The sequence below is a fragment of the Hippocampus comes genome, unplaced genomic scaffold, assembly GCF_001891065.2.
Source record: "Hippocampus comes isolate QL1 unplaced genomic scaffold, H_comes_QL1_v1.1 scaffold60, whole genome shotgun sequence".
Taxonomy (NCBI): domain Eukaryota; kingdom Metazoa; phylum Chordata; class Actinopteri; order Syngnathiformes; family Syngnathidae; genus Hippocampus; species Hippocampus comes.
The window spans coordinates 1262274-1288973 of record NW_017805483.1 but is presented as its reverse complement, the minus strand read 5'-3'; the positions used below and the strand labels follow the sequence as shown (position 1 = coordinate 1288973).

General features: G+C 43.1%; 1 protein-coding gene and 1 long non-coding RNA gene across 2 annotated transcripts; one reads left to right on the top strand and one right to left on the bottom strand.

The window, feature by feature from the left end:
* Nucleotides 1-3095: 3095 nt before the first annotated feature.
* On the bottom strand, nucleotides 3096-3395 carry LOC109519505 (uncharacterized). Its single transcript, XR_002168977.1, has 3 exons — nucleotides 3328-3395; nucleotides 3181-3246; nucleotides 3096-3117 (listed from the first exon to the last, which is right to left on the bottom strand). It is a non-coding gene; the product is annotated as an uncharacterized LOC109519505 (long non-coding RNA).
* Nucleotides 3396-18954: 15559 nt separating this feature from the next.
* Nucleotides 18955-22292, top strand: LOC109519504 (uncharacterized). The gene is made up of 3 exons (XM_019876075.1): nucleotides 18955-19389; nucleotides 19914-20395; nucleotides 22091-22292. The coding sequence occupies exons 1-3, from the start codon at nucleotides 19248-19250 to the stop codon at nucleotides 22280-22282; spliced, it is 816 nt and encodes a 271-aa protein (XP_019731634.1). The 5' UTR covers nucleotides 18955-19247; the 3' UTR covers nucleotides 22283-22292.
* The last annotated feature ends 4408 nt before the right edge of the window (nucleotides 22293-26700 follow it).

Below are 26700 nucleotides of genomic sequence, written 5' to 3'. Positions count from 1 at the left end.
CTCGATAGAAAGTCTGCATCATGGGGGCGGAGCTCTTGTTTTCCTCAGTTTGCGGAGGAAGTACAGGCGCAGGTGGGCTTTTTTGGCCAGTGAGGTTGTATTTAGTCTCCAGGTCAGGTCTTCAGAGATGTGCACACCAAGGAACTTGGCGCCACTCACCCTCTCCACTGCGGCACCGTCGATGGTCAGTAGAGCACGCTGGGTGTGCATTCTTCTCAAGTCCACAACAATCTCCTTCGTTTTTTCCACATTCAGGTGGAGATTGTTGTCTTTGCACCACATGGCCAGCCTGGTCACCTCACTCCTGTAGATCGCCTCATCGTTGTTGTTGATGAGACCCACCACAGTCGTGTCGTCTGCAAACTTAATGAAGAGGTTGGAGCAGGATGCGGGAGTGCAGTCGTGGGTCAGTAGAGTGAAGAGGAGGGGGCTCAGCACACATCCTTGGGGGACTCGCGTGTTCACCATGATGTTGCTGGAGGTCTTTCTGCCTACCCGGACTGCCTGTGGCCTCCCTGTCAAAAAGTCCAGCAGCCAGTTAGTTACACATGGAGGTGTTGAGCCCCACGTGGTCCAGTTTGTGGATGAGCCGCTGTGGGATGATGGCGTTGAATGCTGAAGTTGATGAACAGCATTCTGACGTGTTAATCTTTGGTCTCCAGGTGGGTAAGGGCTGAGTGGAAGGCAATAGAGATGGCGTCTGCAGTCGATCGATTTGGCCGATATGCGAACTTGGTAAGGGTCCAGGGTGGCGGGGAGGGCAGACTTATTGTGCCGCATGATTAACCGCACAAAGCACTTCATAAGAATGGGGGTGAGTGCGACTGGGCGGTAATCATTATAACTGGAGGGGGATGACTTTTTCGGGACCGGGATGATGGTGGTAGTTTTGAGGCATGTGGTGACTACAGCCTGGCTCAGTGAGGTGTTGAAGATGTCGGTGAAGACATCTGTGAGCTCCTCAGCACAGTCCTTCAGGACACGACCAGGGATGTTGTCAGGGCCTGCCGCTGTCTGTGTGTTTGTCCCTCTGAAGGATCGTCTCACGTTATCCCGGGAAAGCGTCAGCACCTGGTTGCCGGGATGAAGTGGGGTCTTCTGTGCTGGGATGTTGTTGTTCACCTCAAAACGGGCGAATAATTCATTCAGTTTGTTCATTAGAGAGAAGAAGCTGCCACAGGTCTGCGGAGAGGGCTTATAGTCCGTGATGGTCTGGATCCCACGCCACAGGTTCCTGGCATCTTTGCTCTCATTGAATTCATCTGTGATCCTCTTGGAGAACATTCTCTTGGCCAATCGAATGCCTCGTGACATGTTGGCCCCGGTAGTCCTAAGACCCACCACGTCCCCAGCTTTGAAGGCGGTGTTCCTGGCCCTCAGGAGCTTGCGGACTTCACCTGTTTGCCATGGCTTCTGATTGGCCCAGGTGGTGATGTTTCTGGTGACCGTGACATTGTCTGTGCACTTCTTCATGTAAGACATGACGGTCTCTTAATATTCATGGAGTTCAATGATGTTGCTGTTAGTTCAATGATGTTGCTGTTGGTTGTAGCTGCCTGTTTGAACACACTCCATTCTGTGGTGGAGAAGCAGTCTTGGAGGGCTTCTGTGGACCCACCCGTATCTGCTTTTTTTCCGGTTTGATGACTTTAACCAGCGGCCTGTATGCTGACATTAGCATAACAGTTGTGTGGTCTGAGGCACCAAGGTGTGGGAGGGGGAGAGCTTTGTAGGCTCCTCTATTTGTCGTGTAAACATTGTCCAGCTTATTGGTACCTCTTGTGGGAAAGTTGACATGTCCATGGAGCTGTGGAAGCACGCTCTTGGGGTTTGCATGACTGAAATCCCCTGCCAAGATGAGGAAGGCATCAGGGTAAGCTGTCTGCTGCTTACTGATGTGCTGATGGAGTTCATACAGAGCCTCTCTCCTGCTGTTGGTTGAACCTAGTTGTCGCCTATATCAGAGCTTTGGCACAAATGGAGCAGTCTGCTCCAAAAGCCATTCAACCTCGGGAGGGATGTCTTTATTGATGAGCAGCTGGTCTCCTATAGGGGCCGCTGCTCTTTCAAGCAGTACATGCCCTCCAAACCAGCAAAGTATGGAGTGAAGATTTGGGCACTTTGTGTTGTCCTGACCGCATATACCTGGAAACTGGAGGTCTATGTGGGGAAGCCTCCAGGAAGAGAGCAGACCAAAAACGTGGGGAGGCAAACCGTCTTGAGACTTTGTGACTCTTTCGAGCAAGTGTCAAACTCAAGGCCTGTGGGCCAGATGTGGCCCGCCATCTCATTTTAAGTGGCCTGCGAGAGCTTAAAAGTTTTGAGTGTCTAAAAATAAATAGTCAAACCTGGGTTTTCGACCATAATCCCTTCGCAAAGGCTGTTCGAAAACCGAAACCTTTTTCTTTTGCTAGTAATGGGCTGTCAAACTCAGAGCTACTTGAAAAGGTGGAAAGATCTCCGTTGTCGTCATCACTGTCTGTGAACTGTGTGAACTGACGGAAGATGATGGGTTGGAGGAGGAGGAAGATGCCCTGTGCCGGATGACTGTCGCACATTCAGCTGTGAGACTCCTCTCAGCCTCCTGTGCTTTATTGGGGCTAAAGAAGCCTGTCTTCTTGAACCTGAAAATGACAATGAGACTCATTGCAGTTGTGAACTGTTCAACTAAAGGCAGTTGCGCATTTGTTGGGACTAGTCGACCCATGAGAAAAACAGGCATCTGATACAAACCTGGGATCCAGCAGTGTTGCCAGTGATATGATGCTCATGGCTTGGAGGTTGTACAGCTTGACCCTAAGTTGTTTTTTAAGACCTTCAACCATTGCTTTGCTCTCCTCCATTTGTATGGTTCCCATGTCATCCTCCAAGCTGTGGTGCAGCATGGCCAAAAGTGGTATGAACTTGGACCCAGACACTCTCCTCTCCTCTGAGAGCTCTACAGTGGCATCATTAAATGGGGGACAGCACCTGCAGACTCTTATAAATGAGCTTCAACTGGTGGGATGTGAGTGGGGTAATGTCAGTGTGTCGGCCTGCCAGGGCTGCTCCTACGGCTTCCCTGAGGTCGTACACGCGTTGCAGCATGTGGAAGATGCTGTTCCAGCGTGTCTCCACCTGAAAATAAACGGTCATTATTGTTTGAAAGGGGAGTGGAAGCAGTTATGGATGTCAACTTACCTCTTGAATGAGCTTCAGCACAGGCTCTGTCGGCTTCATTTGCTCCTGCACCTGTGTCAGCCTTGTCTATAAAAAATAAAATAGGAAACAAAACATCTTAGTCATTCAGCATGAATTTGAATACTGCTGTGTAATAAAGGAATTCACCTTTGCAGTGGTACTGCTTTTGAAGTAACCAACTATCCTCCTACACTGAAGACGGCTCTCAGACAGCTCAGTATTTTCTGCCAGAGCCTTCTTCACTGTCAGATTTAATGTGTGCGCCACACAAATTGTGTGACGCAGATGAAGGTCTCTGGCACATGCAGCCATGTTGGCTGCACCATCTGTCACAAGGCAAGTTACTTTGGTGGAAATGCCCCATTGTGCCATGAGTGACCCAGTGTGCCAGTATTGACGAGTTAACGGCAGCCATGTTCTCAGCTGTATGGCGGTCAGGTAAATGGAGCACACCGAACACAGTTGAGTGCAGAGAGGTGTGCTCATCAATGAAATGACAAGTGACTGCCGGATATGCATCTGTGTTGATGCTGGTCCACATATCTGCTGTTATGCTCACTGCAGAGGACATTGCAACAAGCTCTTGGGCCTTCTCCTTTGCCTGCTGGTACCTCTCCTCCACCATGGCTTTCAAAGTCGAAAGGAAAGGAGAAAGAACTCTATTGGAAGAGCGGTAATGGGGGAATGGGGAATAATGATTCATGTGCTCTCATACACACCTGCCTGGTGGGGAGGACATATGTAGGGTCGAAAGCTTGGATACGCTTCCTGAACCCTGTGTCCTCCACAAAACTGAATGGCTGGCAATCTTCAATAAGGGAACTTGATTGTTTGTTTGTTTGTTTGTTTGTTTTCTTGAACATACAAAATATACAAGACAATAATAAATGACAAAATTGAAGGTAATTAAAAATTGTAAAAAGGAAAAGAAAAACAGTCATCATCACAATTTTATGTTCAAAGGAGTAGGAAGAAGTAAAAAACTTATCTAGTCCTACCCCTTGTTATGTAGTAATATATGAATTGATCATTTTTCAATACAAGAAAGAAAAGGAAAAAAATCTACATATCAACAAATGCTTTTACCCTTATGTGCTGTACTTATCTATTTATACAACTTTCGGTTTGTATATACATACTCATTCTTGCACATTTATATTTCAATTTTCTCATTTATAAAGGATACTACATTCCATTAATACATTTAATAAGTTTATCAATGTAATTCTGATGTATTACTATATTTTATAAATATATCAAATTTATCAACTTAACTCTGATTTGTGTAGTTTTTTTGTACTAATCTTTTGAATTTGTTTTTGAACTCAAGAAGCGTTTTACTCATTTTCAGGTCCGTTTCGAAATTATTCCACAGATTTACACCTATTACAGATACACTCCTTTGCTTGATGTTTGTTCGTGTTTTGGATTTTTTGTATAGGTTAGTACCCCTTAAATTAAAACAACTTTCTCGACTTTCAAAAAGCTTCTGGATGTTTTGGCAAAGGAGGTTATGATGTGCTCTGTACATTAATTGGGCCATTTTGAAGTTTGTTTGTTTGTTTATTGAGCATATATAGTACACACAATAACAGATTGACAAAGGCAAGGAACATTTATAAAAGGAAAATTAAAAAAGTAAGTAAAAGAAAAACACATCATCACAGTTGTATGCTCAAAGGAGTAGGAAGAAGTAAACAACTTATCTAGTCCTACCCCTCATTGTGTAGTCATATGAATTGATCATTTTTTAAGACAAAGAAGAAGAAGAAATAGTCTACATATCATCAAATACTTTTACCATTATGTATACTATACTTTTCTATTCATACACCTTTCGGTTTGTGTATATGTAATTATTCTTTCTCCTTTTTGTTTCAATTTTCTCATATTCTTTATAATTAGTGCATTTCTTGAGTACAATTGATAAGTTGATCAAAAATCCAAAACATGAACAGTTGTAATACTATATTTTATAAGTATATCAAATTTAGCTTCTTAATTCTGATTCATGTAGGTTTTTTTTTTGTACTAATCTTTTGAATTTGGATTTGTGGGTTCTATATATTTAGACCTATTGATTATTCTGATTGCTTTTTTTTTTGTAGTTTTAAGACAGGGAGTGTGTTTGTTTTACAGGCGTTCCCCCATATTTCCACACAGTAGGTCATATATGGGAGTAATAATGAGTAATATAATGTGCACAAGGAACTCTTATTCAACACATCCTTAGTTTTGTGGAGTATCCCGATAGTTTTGGATATTTTTCTTTTGACATTATCTATGAGTGGCTTCCAGGATAGTTTAGTATCTATTACTAGTCCAAGAAACTTATTTTCATAAACTCGTTCTATTTCAATTGAATTTATCTTTATTTTAACTTGGTCTTTGATTGGTCTCGTGCCAAAAACAACTTAGTTTTTGTTAAATTTAAAGATAGTTTATTTCTGTCAAACCAGTTTTTTTATTTGGTTAATTCATTTTCCACAGTTTTCAGGAGTTGTTCCATATTTTTTCCACAGCAGTAGAAGGTTGTGTCATCAGCAAATAGGACACATTTGAATTGTTTTGTAACACTACAGATGTCATTTATATATAGAATGAATAAGTTTTGGTCCAAGCACTGATCCCTGAGGAACTCCATGGGTAATCATCAGTAAGTTGGATTTTTTGTTATTAAACTGCACATACTGACATCTGTTTTCTAAATTACTTTCAATCCATTTATATGCTATGCCTCTGATACCATATCTCTCTAATTTATTCAATAATATAGTATGATCTATTGTATCAAAAGCTTTTTTTAGATCTAGAAAAATCCCAACCGTGAATTCTTTGTCGATATTAGTAGCTATTGCTTCCACAAACTCCATTACTGCCATTAAGGTGGTCTGTTTTTCTCTGAAGTCATATTGATTTTCACTTAATAGCACATGTTTATTTATAAAGTTATCAAGTCTGCGAGAAAATAATTTTTCTAATACTTTTGAAAATTGTGGTAGCAGTGATATTGGTCTATAATTTGTCAAGAATTGTCTTTCTCCACTTTTAAAAATTGGAATGACTTTAGCTGTTTTCATTTTTGATGGAAAAACACCGGCTTTAAATGACAGGTTGCATATGTATGTAAAAGTTCGCACTAAAAAATTCGATAATCTGTTTTACTATTGTCATGTCAATATTAAAACAGTCGACTTTTTACTTTTATATGTTTTTACAATATTTAATATTTCATTTTGATTCACAGCAGTAAGAAACATTGTGGAAGATTTTTTTTCTATGTATTTATCTATTTCAAAAGAATTTATTGGATCAGGAATCTGTTTTGCAAAGTTACTGCCAATATTCACAAAATATTCATTAAATTCCTTTGCTATTTCTGCAGTTTCCTCAATAATGGTATTTTTATCTTTCATAAAGTACTCCGGATAATCTACTTTATTAGAGCTATTTCTAATTACATGATTTAAGATTTTCCATATTTCTTGAGTGTTGCTTTTATTTTGCTCCAATAATGCATGAAAATGGTCTCTCTTGCTGGTTCTTATAATGTTTACTAATTTTTTTTTATAAGTCTTATATTTTGTTTCAGCTTCTTTGGTTCTGGATTTTAAAAAACGATTTGTATAGAATGTTTTTCTTTTTACATGCATTTTCTATACCTTTTGTTATCCATGGCTTACTTTGGTTTTTGTACTTTCTGGTGACCTTAATTACTGGGAAATGCTTGTCGTATAAGGAGGTTATGGTTGACTGAAATGTGTCAAATGCAGTATTTGGATCTTCATTTGTGTAGACCTCAGACCAATTTTGCTTGTCTAGGTCGAGCTTGAAAGCTGCGATGGAATGTTGGGTTCTGGGTCTGATTTCTGATATGTGGGTTATTGATTTAGTTTTTCTATCAAAGTAATTGTGAAAGACTGCAAAGACCGGTAGATGGTCACTTATATCGGTAGATGGTCACTTATATCGGTTATGAGAAGTCCACTTTCCTTTTTATGGTCAATCTTATTTATAAATATATTATCTATTAATGTGGCCGTTTCAACTGTTATTCTGCTGGGTCTCAATATGACTGGGGAAAGACCGTTGCTATACATTTTTTTTATGAAATCTGTTGTTTTTTTGTGTCCATTTGGGTTTAATAAGTCAACGTTAAAGTTGCCACATTTTATTCGTGTTTTCTTGTCATTAGAACAACTCAGCATATCTATCATTTTTTTATTAAATGTGTCAAGACAAGATCCTGGTGTCCTATAAACGCAACTTATAATGACATTTGATGCATTTTTAATATGTATTTCAAGAGTTAGACATTCCATGAGATTCTCTGTTGTGTTAGTCAGGCTCTCAATTTTACTGCATTTCAGTGTTTTATCTACATATATTGCAACTCCCCCCTCCTTTTTTGTCTTCCCTATGAGTTGCATACATTTCATATCCATCAATTTTCATTTCACTTGTTTTTACTGGTGCGCGGGTGGACGATGAGTTTGTTGTGCCTCAAGTAGGCAATTTCCCCTCTTTCACGTGACGCTTTTAGTTTTGGAAGCAATTCTTTTCTTTTTTGTCGTACAATATTTGTATAATCTTCATTAATGTAGATTTTGGTACCTTTTAAGTATTTTGCTCTCTGTAGTATCATTGTTTTGTCCTTATATTTTTAAAGTTTCACCACTACTGGCCTTGGTCGAGGTCTTCCCGATTCCTGTCTCCCTGTGCGGTGGGCTCTTTCCACCTCGATTGTCTCCTTTAATTGAAGTTGCTCCTTGAAAATTGTTTGTACTTTTTGCTCCGTTTCAGTCCACGTTTCTCCTTGCTTTTCTTCAATTCCATCGATTATCAAGTTTTTTCTTTTAGATTGTCCCTCTAAGATGTCCATCTTGTCGTTTAAAACCAGCATACTGTCACATACTTTGTATAATTCAGTTTGCATGGTTTTGCAATGGTCAGAATCATTCGTTTGTTGTTTTTTGATGTCGTCGACTTCCTTTTGAGTGTAATTAAGACTAATTTTCAGTTCTTGTACTTCCCTGGAAAAATTGTCAAGTCGTGTGTTTGTTGAGTCCAATATCATCTTTACAAATCCTTTGAAGTGATCTTGTTGTTGCTGCATGAGTGCTGTGAACAGTTCTTTTTGTTGCTTGAGTAGTTCATTTACTTGCGAAAGGGTCATCACTTCTTCATCCTGTTTGGTATCTTGTCCCCGTTTCGGCGGCATTTTTGGGTTTTGTTGCTCGCCGGCTGTCAGCTGGTTGACGTCGTGTGCTGTGTGGTCTCTCTCTCTCTCTCTCTCTGCCAACCCGGATGTTGGTGACGTGGCGGTGAGCCTGTGGCCTCCCGGACAACACCGCCGCAGCGCTCGAGTCTCCGCCGCTGCCACTGGGAGCTCAACCGAGAGCTCAGCTGCCAGCGTCGAACCAATGTGTCCAACTGCCGCTGGAGCCCCAAACAAACGGGTGCCCCAGAACGACCGCTGGCTGTCACTCGCTCGCTCCCGCTGACTGTCGCTCGCTCGCTCCCGCTGGCTGTCGCTCGCTCGCTCCCGCTGGCTGTCGCTCACTCGCTCCCGGTTTTGTCATTAACTCGGGGGCTTAAGGAATCACCGATGAAATAAGTAGTATGAAGGAGGTTTACAGGACAAAGGGCTGATATCAAGCAGAACTGAATGACCTTGAGCAGGACGCAAACCCGGAAACTGTCAGGTGCTGTGACAACGCGATACCTAAATGCGCGAAGGTGAATGTTTCGTGGTAACTGAATTGAAGAGCGGGTTGAGCCTAATTGCGACACTTACTGTAAAATTGCGAATCCGGGTCCTGATTCATCCCGGTTAATATTCTGGCTTTCGGATTCATGCACGATTGTTTCTGCATGAGTGCTGTGAACAGTTCTTTTTGTTGGATGAGTAGTTCGTTGACTTGCGTAAGGGTCATCAATTCTTCATCCTGTTTCATATCTTGTCCCCGTCTAGGCGGCATTTTTTGGGTTTCGTTGCTAGCCTGCTGTCAGCTTGTTGATGACGTGTGCTGTGGTCTTTCTGCCACCCCGAATGTTGGTGACGTGGCAGTGGGCCTGTGGCCTCCCCGGACAACACCGCCGCGGTGTTCGAGTTTTCTACCGCTGCTGCCGGGTTAACTGTTCGGTAGGCTGGCCTCAAGTGGTGGTGGCTCCAGCTGCTAGTGCCGTTCCCAAAGGATCGACCGCCACTGGAGCTCCGAAGAGTCCTCTCGCTCAATCACGCCAGTTGGCTATCGCTTGCTCACGCTGCCTCAGTGGTCGAGTGTGTTGTGTTGCCGCCGCCGCCGCCACCAGGCTCACCGATCGGCCGGTTGTTTTTTTGGGGTGGATTTTTCTGCTTATGTCTGACCAATGGGTCGACCGCCGCTGGCTCCTCAGGTGGCTGTCGCTCGCTCGCTCCCACTGGTGTGCGTCAATTGTCCAATGAAGTCAACCAGGTCATAAAATTTCATTGTGTTTAATTTGATGAATAGTGGATTCTTGGGTTCTGTAAATTTAGATCTATTGATTATTCTGATTGTTTTTTTTTTGTTGTAGTTTTAAAACGGAGTGTGTTTGTTTTACAGGTGTTTCCCCATATTTCCACACAGTAGGTCATATATGGAAGTACTAATGAGAAGTACAATGTGTACAACGATCTCTTATTCGGCACATCTTTAGTTTTGTGGAGGATCCCTATAGTTTTGGATATTTTTCTTTTAACGTTGTCTATGTGTGACTTCCAGGATAGTTCAGTATCTATTACTAGTCGAAGAAACTTATTTTCGTAACCTCCTTCTATTTCAATTGAGTTTACCTTTATTTTAACTTGGTGTTTGATTGGTCTCGTGCCAAAAACAACTAACTTTGATTTTTTTCAAATTCAGTGATAATTTATTCCTGTCGAATCAGTTTTTTAAATTTGTTTAATTCATTTTCCACAGTTTTCAGTTGTTTCATATTTTCTCCAGAACAGTCGAAAGTTGTATCATCAGCGAATAAGACACATTTGAATTGTTTTGAGACACTACAGATATCATTTATATATAAGATAAATAGTTTTGGTCCAAGCACAGACCCCTGAGGAGCTCCATGGTTTAATCTTCAGTTGATTAAATTTTTTATTGTTGAACTGCACATACTGATATCTGTTTTCTAAATAACTTTCAATCCATTCATATGCTGTGCCTCGAATACCATATCTCTCTAATTTATTCAATAATATGCTATGATCTATTGTATTAAAAGCTTTTTTTAGATCTAGAAAAATCCCAACAGTAAATTCTTTGTTGTCTATATTAGTGGCTATTGCTTCCACAAACTCCATTACTGCCATTGAGGTGGTCCGTTTTTATCTGAAGCCATGTTGATTTTCACTTAATAGCACATGTTTATGTATGAAGTTATCAAGTCTGCAAGAAAAGTTGAATTCTTCGTCTGTATAATACTTGGAGTTTATGATGCTGTGATTATGATTGGAGAAATTATTGTCCGGGTCCAAGTTGTTCTCAGGGTCGAATGTCTTGTGGTCAGCATAATCAAAGATTTTGAAGTCCATGTTTTTGTTGTGTATTTCCTAGATCAGTAAAGTCCGTTTTTTGTCTGGTGGTGATCAGTTCTCAGCATATCGCGTGTTGAACTCGAGCCTGTTGTATTGGAGTACTGGTGCGGGGGTGGACTATGAGTTTGTCGTGCCTCAAGTAAGCAATTTCCCCTCTTTCACGTGCAGCTTTTAGTTTTGGAAGCAGTTATTTTCTTTTTTGACGCACGACATCTTTATAGTCTTCATTAATGTAGATTTTGGTGCCTATTCAATATTTTGCTCTCTGGGGAATCATTGTTTTGTCCTTATATTTTTCAAATTTCACCACAACTGGCCTTGGTCGAGGTCTTCCCAATTCATGCTTTCCCGTGCGGTGGGCTTTTTCCACCTCGATTGTCTCCTTTATCTGCAGTTGAACCTTTAAGATTTTTTGGACTTTCTGCTGTGTTTCGGTCCACGTTTCTCCTTGTGTTTCCTCAATTCCATCAATTATCAAGTTGTTTCTTTTTGATTGTCCTTCTAAGTCAGGGGTGGGCAATTAATTTCCCGGGGGGGCCAAATGAGAAGCAGAAAATATTGTGGCGGGCCGGGCCAAAAGTTAGAAATCTACTCACGATTTCAATTTTATTTTTACGTTGAAATAAGTTAATGACATTGTTTACAGACGCTGATAAGAGTATGTATTGTTGCTAGATAATGAAAGTGCAGTTATTTTACAGAAAAATGATTTCTTCAGTGAAATTGTGCAAAACAATTCTAATTGTGCAACATTTGTAACTCTTTTTCAGTAAGATGAACACTACAACGCTTTCTGATTTTAACTTTCCCATGAAGATAACACAATGTCTTTGTATGCCAGTAATAATGTAACCTAACTCACATTTTTTGTCCCAACTGCCAAACAATATAGAAAAAAAATACAAGCAAGCATGTTTCAGTGTTTTGTTATTTTTCTTGTTCAGTAGAGCTCAATCAAGCTCAGGGGTAGGCAAACTTTTTGGCTCGGGGGCCACATTGATTTCTAAATTTGACAGGTGGACCAGGTCAGCACAAGATTCGGTACAAATAAAAAACTGTATATGTTGACAGTCCATACCAAACATCAACAGCACAAAAGCATTAAAGTATTACCATCTTTTTTTTAATGAGAACAGTGAAACAACTGTGGTATATGTCCTGGATGAACCTCCAAGTATGTTAACAACATACGTGTGACAACACAAGCAACAAAGTGCAACAATATATTGCCCAAAAACTGCAACATACAGTACAAGTATATGACAAAATATAACAAATTTAGGACTATTTGCTACAAAATGCATACCTGTCAACTCATACGGGTTAGCCATAGTTCATACGGATTTTGTGGTGAATCTTACGTATATGGCCATATCGAACAAATCATACGGATTCTGAAAATTTCCGGTTTTTTTTTTTTGTTTTTTTTCCCCCTAACAGGTAGTTCTGTTTGCTTTTGCCCAGAATGGTGCTAGTCTACTCGAATGCTTTCATTTCCGGTAACTTTCCAGTAAATCACGTGGTTCCTAGTTGAAAACGGCAGAGTATTCATTGCATACTTTGGTAGTGTACAAGCAAGTTCTACAAGGAAACAAATATATCATTCATATTTCGTGGGTTTTTTTCTGCCGTTATTTTGACATATAAAATGCTTTGGTATGTTTTAGGATTTTTTGCTCTATATAAGGATTTTTTTGGTAGTTTATACAGGTTGGCGCTCCGAAAAGTTGACAGGTATGAAAATGAGACGAGTAAAAGACCTGGTGGCTTTCTTTCCACTCACTCACTGTCTCGAACTTGACCTCCCCTCGATCACCACTCCAGACAGCGTTGCTCAGCTGATGTCGTGCAACGAACTTTTGAACCCAGCCACGGGATGCTTCGAAGTCTTCGATGCCCATAGCGCAATCGAACTCGATTGCTCTCTTATTAGCGGTCCAATTTGCGGAAAGTTTTTAGCACGATAACAGTCAAACCATTCCAGGAAGCGTTTATTTACTCGACTGTCCGTCGAGCCACATGCAATTCACTCTGAGCATGGAAACACCTAGAATCGGACTGATCAAGAATTGCTTCTTTGTTTTTCAAAGTCTCGTAGATTTCAGTCTTTCAGACTCCAAGCGTCTCCTGACTGTTTCGTACTTTGTAACCCGCTTCGTTTAATTCGATACACTTCACTTTCTCTTCCGCGGCCATTAATGTTCCTCTTCGTTTGGATGCCATGATCTACAGGACGTAAAAATGTTCGTAATTCCAGTCAAACTCACTGCAATAAAGAGTCACTTGCATGTCGTTGTTTTGGATTTCCAATGATTGAAAATAGCAGCGCGGACACACTTATTGCGTTGTATCGAGCGGAGTTACTTGAGTTAGCGCTACTACTGCGGGCTTCCGTATCGTCTCCCCCTCCCTCCCTGTGCTCTGTAACTTCAAGTAATTCAGACTTTTGTAGGTAGGTTTTGCAGGTCAGAGCAGACTTTTCCTACTCAGGAAACTGAGGTCTTTTGGGGTTCAGGGGTCACTCCTTAAGACTTTCTATAACTCGGTGGTGGCATTGTGGCATTGTCTGCTGGTCAGGCAGCATCTCGGCCCGGGAGGAGAGATACCGCCGCTCGTTCCTACCGACTGCTGTCAGGCTGCTGAATAAATAAATAAATCATAGAATTATTTAAATGATATGACAACATATGTGAATAGTACTGTGACTATTGTATTATATTGCACTTAATTATTGACCTTATCCATGTTTGTATTTATATTGCACTTAATTGAACTGTGTTTTCTTTTCTCTTCTTTCTACCCACAATCTTGCTGCTGAAGGCTGTAAATTTCCCCAGTGTGGGACAAATAAAGGATATCTAATATCTAATAATTGCGCCGCCTGGCGTTGAAATGCCTGTCATTACAAGTCCAAATGAAATGAATGCAATCATTTACATCGAACCTTAATTGTGTACTGTGCTAACCTTCGGCGGGACGGATTAAAAAGACCAACGGGCCGGATCCGGCCCGCGGGCCGTAGTTTGCATAGGTCTGCTCTCAGTAGTCCATCTTATCAGTTAATACTAATAGACTGTCACATATTTCATATATTTCAGTCTGCATGTTTTTACGGGGGTCAGTTTCATTCATTTGCTGTTTTTTAATGTCATCTACCTCCTTTTGGGTGAAGTTGATACTGGTTTTAAGTTCTTGTACGTCCCTGGAAAAACTAGTATCATTTCGACAAATCCTTTAAAGTGTTCCTGATGTTGCTGCATGAGCGGTGTAAAAAGCTCTTTTTGTTGCAGGAGTAATTCATTGACTTGCGTGAGGGTCATCAATTCTTCGTCCTGCTTTGCATCTTGTTTCTGTTTGGGCGGCATCTTTCGGGCTTTGATGCTAGCCGGCTGTCAGCTAGTTGTTGACGTGTCCAGTGGGCTTGCTGCCAACCCGGATGTTGATGACGTGGCAGTGGGTTTTTTAGCTTCCCTGGGCAATACAGCCGTGGTAGTCGAGTGAATTCTTGGGCCGCTGCTGCCGGGTTCACTGTTCGGTTAGTTGGCTTTAAGTGGTGGCTCCAGATGCTTGTGCTGGACCCATAGGGTCGACCGCCGCTGGAGTTCCGAACAAATCCTCTCGTTCACTCGCGCTGGTTGGCTTTCACTAGCTTACGCTGCCTCGGTGGTCGAGTGAGTTCAGCCGCCGCTGCTGCTGCCGTGTTCGCTGATCAGCCGGTTGGCCTTCCAGGTGTGGACTCAGCTGCTCGTGCCGGACCAATGGGTCGACCGCCGCTGGTTTTTCAGGGGTGGATTCAGCCGCCTGTGCCGGACCAATGGGTCTACCGCTGCTGGAGCTCCAAACGAACACTGGCTCTCGCTCGCTCACGCTGGCTCTCGCTCGCTCACGCTTATTCATTCCCACTTGGTTCAGTCGAAGTAGTCCCGCAGAGCATCTTCAGCTTCCGTGGACCATTTTCTGACCATACGGGTCAGAGCCTGTGCACCAAGGGTTTGTACACAGGCTCGAGAAATACCAAGTTGTGGTCCGCTCTTCCAAGAGGGGGCAGTGGGTAGTGGGTGGGGTGTATATGCCTCCTTGGTCTATATGCCTAATGGGCTGTCAAACTCAGAGCTACTTGAAAAGGTGGAAAAATCTTCGTTGTCGTCATCACTGTCTGTTTCGACCAATGGGTCGACCGCCGCTGGTTTTTCAGGGGTACTTGAAAAGGTGGAAAAATCTCCGTTGTCGTCATCACTGTCTGTTTTCGACCAATGGGTCGACCGCCGCTGGTTTTTCAGGGGTGGATTCAGCCGCCAGTGCCGGACCAATGGGTCTACCGCCGCTGGAGCTCCAAATGTCTATATGCCTTATATGCCTTAATAAGCTGTCAAACTCAGAGCTACTTGAAAAAGTGGAAAAATCTTCGTTGTCGTCATCACTGTCTGTTTCGACCAATGGGTCGACCGCCGCTGGTTTTTCAGGGGTGGATTCAGCCACCATCCCGGACCAATGGGTCTTCCGCTGCTCTCGCTCGCTCACACTTATTCATTCCCACCTGGTTCAGTCGAAGTAGTCCCGCAGAGCATCTTCAGCCTCCATGGACCATTTTCTGACCATACGGGTCACAGCCGGCTGCCTGTGCACCAAGAGTTTGTACACAGGCTTGAGAAATACCAAGTTGTGGGCCGCTCTTCCAAGAGGGGGGATGGGTCTTCCGCTGCTCTCGCTCGCTCACACTTATTCATTCCCACCTGGTTCAGTCGAAGTAGTCCCGCAGAGCATCTTCAGCCTCCATGGACCATTTTCTGACCATACGGGTCACAGCCGGCTGCCTGTGCACCAAGAGTTTGTACACAGGCTTGAGAAATACCAAGTTGTGGTCCGCTCTTCCAAGAGAGGGGAGGGGGTAGGGTGTATATGCCTCCTTGGTCTATATGCCTAATGGGCTGTCAAACTCAGAGCTACTTGAAAAGGTGGAAAAATCTCCATTGTCGTCATCACTGTCTGTTTTCGACCACTCTAAAAGCATAGAAGCACACACCTGTTTCAAGAAAGATGGGAAGGCGAATACTTGTTTGTGCTTCAAGGATAAAGACCGGGATGTCTTTTGTGTTATGAGGCGGTGTTGGTTGTCAAAGAGTTCAATCTGAGTCGACGTTTTGACACCAAACATGGAGCTAAGTTTGCTAAAGCAAGCCTTCAAGAAAAGCAACAAATTGCTCAAGAATTAAAAGGCAAACTGCGGTTGCAGCAGAGTTTGTTCATGAAATCCACAGCCAAAAACGAGGCCGCGGTAAAAGCTAGCTTCATTGTGGCTGAAGAAATCGCCCACGTTTCAAGTCTTTCAAAGAGGGAGCGTTTTTGAAGCAGTGCATGCTGGAGGTCCGTGAGCAGGTGTGTCCTGACCAGTTAGACTTTTAAAAATGTCAACCGAATTATTCATTCCCCCTTTGTGACCGAGTCAAGCCTTCTTCTCTCTGTTCGCCCCCTTGCATTGACGTGATAATTGTGGACTCCAAAAGCCCTCCGCCCAGACGGCCGGCGCCTTTGCGCACATGCATTTGGGGGCGCTGGATACGCACCCAAACGTTTAGACGTGCCCACATTAAATGAAACTTTAAACATGATACAATTTTGCTCACAGATTTCTCTATCAACATATTAGGGGCAAAATCCTCAAGTGATTTTTTTGAGCTCAGGGAAGACATTGCTCTTTTTATGCAGCATAAAGGAAACCTCGTGTCTGAACTATCAGATCCAAAGTGGATGTGTGACTATGCTGTGTTGTGTGACATAACCGAGCATCTCACCCAGCTGAATCGGAAGCTGCAGGGACGCAAACAACTCAACACGCAGATGTCCGACACGATCGCGGCTTTCCAGCGTAAATTGGACTTATTGATGTGGCAAGTGTCGTGACCGAAAGAACGAGATCCCGGATACAAGCAGCCGAAATGAGTTTTCTCCGCAGGGTATCCGGGCTCTCCCTTAGAGATAAGGTGAGAAGCTCGGTTATCCGGGAGGGGCTCAGAGTAGAGCCGCTTCTCCTCCACATCGAGAGGAGCCAGATGAGGTGGCTCGGGCATCTAATTAGGATGCCTCCTGGACGCCTCCCTGGTGAGGTGTTCCGGGCATGTCCCACTGGCAGGAGACCCCGAGGACGACCCAGGACATGCTGGAGAGACTATGTCACCCAGCTGGCATGGGAACGCCTCGGGATCCGCCAGGAAGAGCTCGAAGAAGTGGCTGGGGAGAGGGAAGTCTGGGCTTCCCTCCTAAAGCTGCTGCCCCCGCGACCCGACCCCGGATAAGCGGTGGAAAATGGATGGATGGATGGATGGATGATGTGGCAAGTGAAACAGGTCAATCTTGTCCACTTTCCTGTTTGTCAGAGCATATCAGCCTCATTTTCCGAGACTTTTTCACGTGCTCAGTTGGCTACCAAACTGAGCTCATTAAAGACTGAGTTTGATCGGCGCTTCTCTGACTTCAGAGCACAACAGTCTGGCTTTGACATCTTTGCCAATCCTTTCACCACCAATGTCTGCACTGTCCCCAACACCTTCAGATGGAGCTAATTGAGCTTCCAAGCGACAGTGGCCTGAGAGCAAAGTTCCAAGATGCTTCAATCCAGGAATTTTACCGTCCTCTGCCCCCTGGTTTGATGCCACAACTTTGACTTCATGCTGCCCGTGTTCTGTCCATGTTTGGGAGCACCTATCTAAAACCAGACATTGACACACCGGCAACGGGAAAACGGTGTCAGACATCTGGTCAGAAAAAACACGGGTAAGCATTTTTTTAAAAACTTAATTAAAATTTAATCAAATGTAATTCAACCAAGAAAAAGAATAGTTAAACTGTGTGCAATATAATGATTGTGCTTGCATTTTGTTTTGTTTATCATTTTCAGAACATGAACACTGCCCAACCCCAGGCCAACTTTGTACGCCATTGCCCGCATCAGTAGCCCCGTCGCCGCATTCAATTTAATTTTTACCGACGAAATTATTGACCACATAGTTGCAATGACTAATTGACAAGGGCAGAGAAGGATTATGCGCTGGACCACGATCACCGCACAGCAACTCCGTGCATACTTGGGGCTTCTCATTTTAGCTGGAATATACAAATCAAAAGACGAGTCCACAAAGAGCCTGTTGGACAAGGAATGGGTCGTCCGATGTTCGCTGCAACGATGTCTGTCTTTAAGTTTAGCCTGATCAACAGAGCCCTGCGCTTTCACAAGTTGCACCGACCACAACGTCATCATCTGAGCAAGCTCGCACCGATCCAGGATGTGTGGATCAAGTGGAACAGCCGCCTGCAGATGATGTTTTACCCCGGCAGGGAAATCTGCATGGATGAGCAGCTGGTCTCGTTTTGTGGCCGCTGCTCGTTCAGACAATACCTCTCGAGCAAGTCTGCCAAGTACGCGCTGAAAGTGTGGGCAGCGTGTGATGTCACCACCTCCTACGCGCTGAATTTGGAGGTATACACCGGGAAGGCTCCAGGAGCTCGGCGCGAACCAAACGTTGGCATGGGAGTGGTGCTGCGACTATGCAATAATCACACGGTGACGACGGATAATTTTTTTACATCGTTCCCCCTGGCTGCAGAGCTGAAAAAAAAAGGATCACATTGGTGGGCACTCTTCGAAAAAATAAAAGCGAGTGAGGTCATTCACCAGGCAGCCACTTACAAGGTGGGTTTTATGTGGTATTATCATCGAGACTCTGTGCTGCATTTTTATTTTTAAAAAGTGCTATATGAATAAACTTGGATTTTGTTTTCATTCAGCCTATTTGCCTTCACAAGGGAGTGTACTTTAGTGTCTTACATCCCCAAAACAGGCAAAATTGTGCTATTGATAAGCACAATTGATCCGGAGTTGGTGGAGGGATTGAAACCAAAACCAAGGATGATCCGTGATTACAACAAATGCAAGGGAGCAGTGGATCACCTGGACCGCGGAAGCACAAGTTTTGTCTTCAGCATAGCGTTCTAAAAAGCCGTCTTGTCATCTGATGTTTTGTTTTGCAGATCAGAGATGAAAGTCCTCCGGATTTTCCCGGAATTCCGGGTTTTTTAAATTGTCCTCAATTTTCTTCCGGGAAATTAAAGTGCCGAAAAATTATTCCGGGAATTCGTTGACAACATTGAATGAACACGCGTTTGAGTTCGTTGTTTTGCTTGTAGCGACACCATTCGAGCTAAGCGCGCCACAGCACTCGGTTGGCACCATTCGAGCGAAGCGCGCCACTGCACTCGGTTGCTCTCTGCTGTACGTGCGTCAGCGCGAGCATTTACGCATGCAAGCGTCGTTTTGGTTTCAACCAATCAGCGCCGATGCAACCAACGTCAGATATCGAAGAAGCTCCGACAACAGCAAACGCAAGCAACGACAACCACCATTCCCCTACATTGGACTTTCGAAATTTCGGCGACGGCGGAAGCCTCAAAGTCCAGATAAATAATTGAATATTGAGTATTTGAGCGCTATATGTAAAGTTATTCGTGCATAATGTTCAAGCAGGTAGACAGACAAGCAGACTTACACGCGATAGACGCGAGTGTGAGGAACACGTTCAAGTGGTCATGGCTCGAAGAAAAGGACGTGAACGGAGATTTTTTGTCTGACTACATTCGGAAGGTCGACAAACCTGGTAAGTCACTTTGATTCTCTCCTCTTTCACCTCAAAAGGCTTTAAACAACAAAGCGTACGAGGGAGAAGACTGTCCGTGTTTTGTAATGTGCTGTGTTCATTATTTTACTCTGTTAATGTCGGTTTCGGCAGCAGGTGGCGGGCTGAGCATTCTTGCTGGCTGCACACCTGCTGCCAATCTGTCTTGATTATGCACCTGGTTTATTAGGACCGTCTTTCTGGCTCTTTCTTGCCGGAGAGTTGGATGCCATGCCACTGCTTTTGCCCATGTGTCATTTATATGTATGTGTGTGTGTGTGTGTGTGTGTGTGTGTGTGTGTGTGTGTATATATATATTAAAGGCAACTCATTATACTATTCATATTTCTAGATCTATCAAGTTACAATGAATGATATGGTGCAGATGTATCTCTATCTTACTGTAGTCTTAAAACTTATTGTATTTAATTTTATGTGTCTGTGTGATTTCATTACGAAATAAAACATGCATTAATTTTTCATTCATTCTTATCATATCCTTTCAGGGCTTGCTATCTGCATTTGGTGCAATGATACCCTTAGGTACGGATCATCAGGGAAGAAGGATTTAAAAACCCACTCAAAGAAGGCGAAGCACAATGCTGTGAGGAAATCCTTGCAAACAAACCAGTCCCTTCCTGCAATGTTCAGTGCAACCAAAGCCCTGAATGAAGGAACAACTTCCAAGGCTTCATCCAGTCTGCCATACGGAGCTGCACCGAATATACTTGACAGTAGCAGCTGCTCTGAGCTGGTTCAGCCACCGCGTCCAGACATCAGTATTCAGGACAGAAAAGCTCACTTAGAAGCAATGACACTAGCATTCATCTCCGAACACTCACTGCCACTGACTTTAATACCTCGCCTCATCAATTTTGCACAGGAGTTTGGAAGAGATCCCAAAGCAAGCCAAGGAATGAAAATGGAGAGGACCACAGCTTCATATAAGCTCAAAGACGGTCTTGCAGAAGTTTTGCATAAACGACTCGTCAAAGATTTGCAGACCCACAAGTTTTCAATGAACATGGATGAATGCACTAGCGCAAACAACAAAAAAGTATTGAGTGTTTTGGTGAGTTACTACAGAGATGCACAGAATGAGTGTGTTGTGCAACACTACCTTTCGACAACATTAACTGTAGTTAGTGCAGCCATTATCCACTCAACAATATTGGAAAATTTTGAGAAAGATTCCATACCACTGGAGAACTTAATTTCTAATCTGTCGGATTCTGCCAATTACATGAGGGGCAAGAAGGGAGGTGTTGAAACTCTTCTGCGATCTAGTGCGCCACACCTGCTGGATATCGATGGAGACACCTGTCACCACATTCAGAATGCTGTAAGGAAATTCTGCAGTGGTTTTGAATCTCAAGTGGAAAAACTTTGTGATGATCTTTTCACTGACACAAAGTACAGCACTGATATCAAAGAGTATCTCCAAGAGCTTTGCATGATATTAGGAGTACAGTACCTGACGCCGCCACAGAGAATATCACACCGCTGGCTGTCTGCCTATGATGTAACAGAGAGGAATCTATCCATCATTGAGCCACTAACGTTGCTGTATGCTTCCTGGATTCCTAAAGATCTTCAGTCAGCTTATGCCATCTACACTGACCAGCTTCTGGAAAAGCGGTCCAAACAGTCTGTAAAAAGAATCAAGGCCATACAAATGCAATGTGCGAAGAAAGGTCTCACTGACGATGGGAGAAAAAGAAAACTCAGAATTGTGGACAAACTGTTCTACCAAAGAGACAAACCAATTTTGACCATGAACATGTACGTATCTGTCCTACCCATATTCAAGTCTTTTGTCCTGATGTTTGAACAGAAGGAACCAATGGTGCACAAGCTTCACGACGAGCAGACAGATTTGTTTCGTCATTTCCTTGCCTGTTTCATTCCACAAGAGAAGGTGCGGGACATTTCTGCTTCTCAGTTGCAAAAAATAGACGTCAGCGATGCATCCATGCATCTGCCCACAAAGGACATTTTCATCGGAGATACTGCAGAAAAGATTCTGAAAAGATTGTCAAGACACAACAGCTTGTGTCAAGATTTTAGAAAGAGCGTCAGAGAAGCATTTGTTGCTGCAGCGCAGTATCTCCAGGGAAAGCTTCCTCTCACTAATCCACTTTTGAAGTGTTTGTCAGCAATTGATCCTGAAGCACAAGGGCACGCTGTGACACACAGTCATCTCAAGAAGCTTGTGAAGTATTTCCCCACTGTTATGAGCTCCAGCAGTGACACAGATCTGTATCTCAGGGAAATTCTAAGAATACAAGTTGACTCTACCCTTCCAGATTGTGCCACAGAAGTCGATGGAGAGTCAAAGGTCAACTGTCTGGACCACTGGTGGGCTGAGGTAATGCCACGCTATCCAACCCTGGGTAAACTAGTGAAGGCCTGTCTCAGCATCTTTTCTGGGCCACGAATAGAACAGTCATTCAGTGTCATGAATGATATTATCGACCCCAAGTCAAATAGGCTAGCTATCAGGACATATTCAGCCATACAAACCGTCAAATATGACCTGAAGGCAAGAAACACAACAGCCTTAAAGGATTTCCACCGAGATGATATACATCATGATCCAGTGGACAAGAGAATGGTGTATCGTTTGCAGACAGCTTATGGCAGATACAAAAGGAGACTGCATGCTGAAAATGAAAGAAAGAAAAGGAGAGCTGAAGAATTGAAAGTGACTGACACAACACAGCGGAATCCTTCCTCAAAGGTGACTATTCATCAATTAGCTAAGAAGACGAAGAAGACTATAATGAGGCATTCACAGGAGAGCAAAAGGAAACGAGCAGAGTCTGACTGCAGTGGATCTTCAAAGAAAAATGCAAAAAAATCAAAACATGTTTAAATCACAGAACTGATAGAAGTGATTCTAAAAAAAAAAAAACTTTGTCCGACCTACCATCTCTGATTTCCCTGAATTTGTATTAAATGCACGAATATGGGACATCCAGTACTACGTTTCCATATTCAGAGATGAAAGTTCTCCGGATTTTCCCGGAATTCCGGGTTTTTTAAATTGTCCTCAATTTTCTTCCGGGAAATTAAAGTGCCGAAAAATTATTCCGGGAATTCGTTGACAACATTGAATGAACACGCGTTTGAGTTCGTTGTTTTGCTTGTAGCGACACCATTCGAGCGAAGCGCGCCACAGCACTCGGTTGGTCTCTGCTGTACGTGCGTCAGCGCGAACATTACGCATGCAAGCGTCGTTTTGGTTTCAACCAATCAGCGCCGATGCAACCAACGTCAGATATCGAAGAAGCTCCGACTACAGCAAACGCAAGCAACGACAACCACCATTCCCCTACATTGGACTTTCGAAATTTCGGCGACAGCGGAAGCCTCAAAGTCCAGATAAATAATTGAATATTGAGTATTTGAGCGCTATATGTAAAGTTATTCGTGCATAATGTTCAAGCAGGTAGACAGACAAGCAGACTTACACGCGATAGACGCGAGTGTGAGGAACACGTTCAAGTGGTCATGGCTCGAAGAAAAGGACGTGAACGGATTTTTTGTCTGACTACATTCGGAAGGTCGACAAACCCGGTAAGTCACTTTGATTCTCTCCTCTTTCACCTCAAAAGGCTTTAAACAACAAAGCGTACGAGGGAGAAGACTGTCCGTGTTTTGCAATGTGCTGTGTTAAAATAAAATAAATTAATTAATTAAGGCGTTTTTCGACGAATTAATTATACATATATATTTATTTTTTTTTCAGGGATTTTCGGCAAAGTCCACTTTTATCTCTGGCAGATGTGCGTTGCCTACACAACCCGGAGGCGAACACAAAGGTGGCCCATGTGCCTTTTTTACCATATGGTTGATGTTTCTTGTTTTAATGCTTTTATTTTGTTCACATCCATCGACCCAAAATGGAATGAAAAAAAAAAACTGTACAAACGGAGACTTTTTCTGACTGAGCTGGGACTGGCCCTGACTGCGCCGGAATGTCTCAGGAGGGCAAGGGGGGCTCCAGGTGGAGTTGAAGAGCAGGCTGGGGCAGCAGTAGCTGTTCGCACTGCCAAGAGGAAGCAATGCCCAACTGTTGTGCTCGATGTGGCAAAGCTATCTGCCACAAACATACAAGGCACATTTGTATTGATTAGTAAAAAAAAGCGTTAATGTGTTTGTTCTTTGTTCTTGTTTTTACAGTTGTTGCTGGTTGTTTTTGTGATAAATTATGTTCCTTAAAAATTTTCATTGTTTTTGTTTTGATTGTTTAAAAAAAGAGTGGTGTTGTGCTTGTTTTTTGTTCTTGTTTTCAAGTTTGCACATCAGTTGCTGATTGTTTTGTTTGTTATAAATTATGTTCCTTCAAAAGTTTTCATAGTTTTTGTGACTTTTTTTTTTACCTTTTTAAGGTTTGAATTACTGTGTACAACATTTTTTTCACTCTATATACACGCAATACACAATATCGGACAAATAGAGTGAGAGTTACTTATATAGAGTCATAACACAACACTCGTGTTTTGTTATTCATACAGAATAAAAAAGCAATCAAAACTATATATGTATGGCCACTGAACATTTTGAAAGTGAAAAAAAAAATCAAAAATGAAAAAAGTTAAACATTTGGAAAAAGAGGACAAATTGTCAAAGGGTGTCATATATGGACTAAAATGGCCATTGCAGAAAAAAAGGCGGGAATGAAAATAAATTATGATACTGTGGCTTGTTGACATATCCAAGGCTCTAGTTATGTCATATCTTCTTCTCGAGTCAGTATGTATCATCAAATGATTCCAGTCCATTGTTGGATGCATTGTCTGGCATTCGGGGTGAGATCAGCGACGTCCTCTTGGGTGCAAGATGTCGGGAGGAGTGGGCAGACAAGGAGATGTTGCTTGGTCTGATCCTCTCCACACAGAAAAGAGATGTCGCCATTCTCATTAACTAGATCGATAACAATTGCAAAAGATTAAAAATGAGAAAGAGCCTTTGTCAAAACTAAGTGGTCACTTAATAACCTCAGTCCTACACGGTTACTCAGTTGAGATCAGATAAGTGAAGATAGACCGGATTGGCTTCATAAACCTAAATGCTGCAGTTTCAAATCGGGTGATTTTTGTACTTAATAAAAAATAGAAACACAACTGAACTGTACATGTACCATCAGAGTGAGTCCCAGTACCACACTCTGGTAATTGTTTTAAATGACTTTGGTTGTCATTGTATCACTGAAGCTCAGTTTTATGAACTGTAGAGCTTTTTTTGTATACATGCAGGAGAAAAAAAACAGTGTCAACTCTGAATGCAGAAACATCCACATTCCCATTCTTCATGTCAATCGCCGCTAATTTATTGCTGGTCCTCCTGCACGGAATTCTCCATCGAAACCCTGTATGTGTTGATGTTGAGACGGCTGGAGGTCTTCTTGAAGCTGTGGTACAAAGCTACAAGTGGGATGGCGCTCACGGGCAAGGCGCAAAGTAGCACGCTGATGGCAACCACCCATTCGGGGTAGGGCTTGACCTGAGATTGGGGGAACAGTTCATAAGCCGGGTTCCATGTGCCAAAGGTGGGAGGATACTGTGCCTCGAGTGCCACGTAGGCGATCAATACTGAGATCAGCATCAAAGGACTGACAATAGTCCAACAAATTCTCCAGTAAAGAATGGGCTTCTTGCCGGTCATTAAAAAGATGTCATCACTGATGTTCCGCCCTCACCGCGTCCACGTTGCGGCTAGACAGACAGATAACTCCTTCAATGACTACACTGTTGATATTTCTTGCGGTTTATTCACAGGCGAGTCAAGAAGGTGTAAAACTGAAACAGACACACCACATAAAACACTTAGACGTTGTTGGAAAATGAAACGTGGCAAAACAATGTGCCCCACTGGTCCGACACGTAACGAACGCGCGGCTACGCTAGTTTAGCTAGCGCTAATAAGCTAATGTGCTAATCGCTGTCGTAAATGCTAACTAAACAATTGGAACGCCCCACAAATGTAAATATACGGCGAACACACCCCACTAATTGGTAATATGACAGAAATTTACATAAAACATTTACATAGAGGCTGTGCTTGGCCTACGACACGAAGTCGCTGTCCATCGTTCAGAGGTTCCCCGCGCAACGTGAAACAGGAAGTGTCTCACGCGACAAAGTCCGGTGTGCCCTTCACAATAACGAATTCACTTTCCAAAATAAAGCAGCTGTGTAACTATAGAAACAGAAAAACATGTCACATGGCTCATCAGGAGCCAGAACAACTGAAATTTTTCATTCTGTGGACATACGCCACTCCGACGACTTCGAAAAATGCAATAATGAGGAGGGGGATGGAGCTCACGTAAGTGTTTAACACCTCAACCCAGTAGTTCCCAGATCCCATTGTGAAACTGAGAGAAATCAAAAAGGCAGCCAAGCAGACCAGCCCTGTCCACACTTAAACAGGGAGTCACTTGGGCACAATGTTGAGCTCACGAATGGGGTTGAGGACTCCCTCGAGGGTGCCAAACATGGAGGACAGGCCCAAGCTCAAGAGCATCAGGAAAAACAAGACCGCCCACACCTGCGGGTATGGCATCTCCAGCACTGCTTGGGTGAACATGATAAAAGCCAGGCCAGTTCCAGAAGCACTCTGGTCAAGGAAAGTGCTTCGGTTACACTCTCTCAGTGACAGCATGGAGTGGACTGCTGGATTTGTCTTCACTTTTGATGGCGGCGTGGACACCCGCAGCGGCTCCTCTTGTTTTGTGTTGAGAGGGAAGAAATTTCATCTGTGCTATATGGTACAGCACATTCGACAATAAAGTTGTATTCAACATACTCAACCAACTGGCTATAGCGCCCCGGGGCTGTCCAGCAACGACAGTCAAACGGTGCCGACATTCCTCCCAATCAAAATCAGTGCTGGTACACGGGTGCTGCCGAGAAGGTGCAACCACCAATCACAGATTCTTCTTATTTGACCAATGTCATGGCCAAAAATGCTGAAAACAGTCCACATCAGGTCCACACGACGCAACAACAACACCACGTGACAAAACATAAGACAAAAACAAGAAAAAATGCAAGGCTCTTGAAGAACACTTGCCAACGGCTGCCTATTCGGGCGCCATCTTGGAAAAAAAAATTGAAACACACATTGAAAATGTGTGCAGCACTTGAGGCACAAAATATGTCAATAGAGACGCCAGACTGTTGGGGAAATAAAGTTAAGCTGTATATTCGGCAAGAGTGGGAAAGAATCCCACTACAAAGCTTCAACAATGAATGCCGTTAAAAGGAAAGGTGAATAACACATTGG

What these genes read in the sequence shown, in the direction of transcription:
- LOC109519504 (XM_019876075.1), top strand. Translation starts at nt 19,248, where the DNA reads ATGTTCAAGCAGGTAGACAGACAAGCAGACTTACACGCGATAGACGCG. An exon ending in TCGGAAGGTCGACAAACCTG is followed by an intron (nt 19,390 to 19,913) that starts GTAAGTCACTTT and finishes ATATCCTTTCAG; the next exon opens with GGCTTGCTATCTGCATTTGG. An exon ending in AAGTTTTGCATAAACGACTC is followed by an intron (nt 20,396 to 22,090) that starts GTCAAAGATTTG and finishes GAAAGAAAGAAA; the next exon opens with AGGAGAGCTGAAGAATTGAA.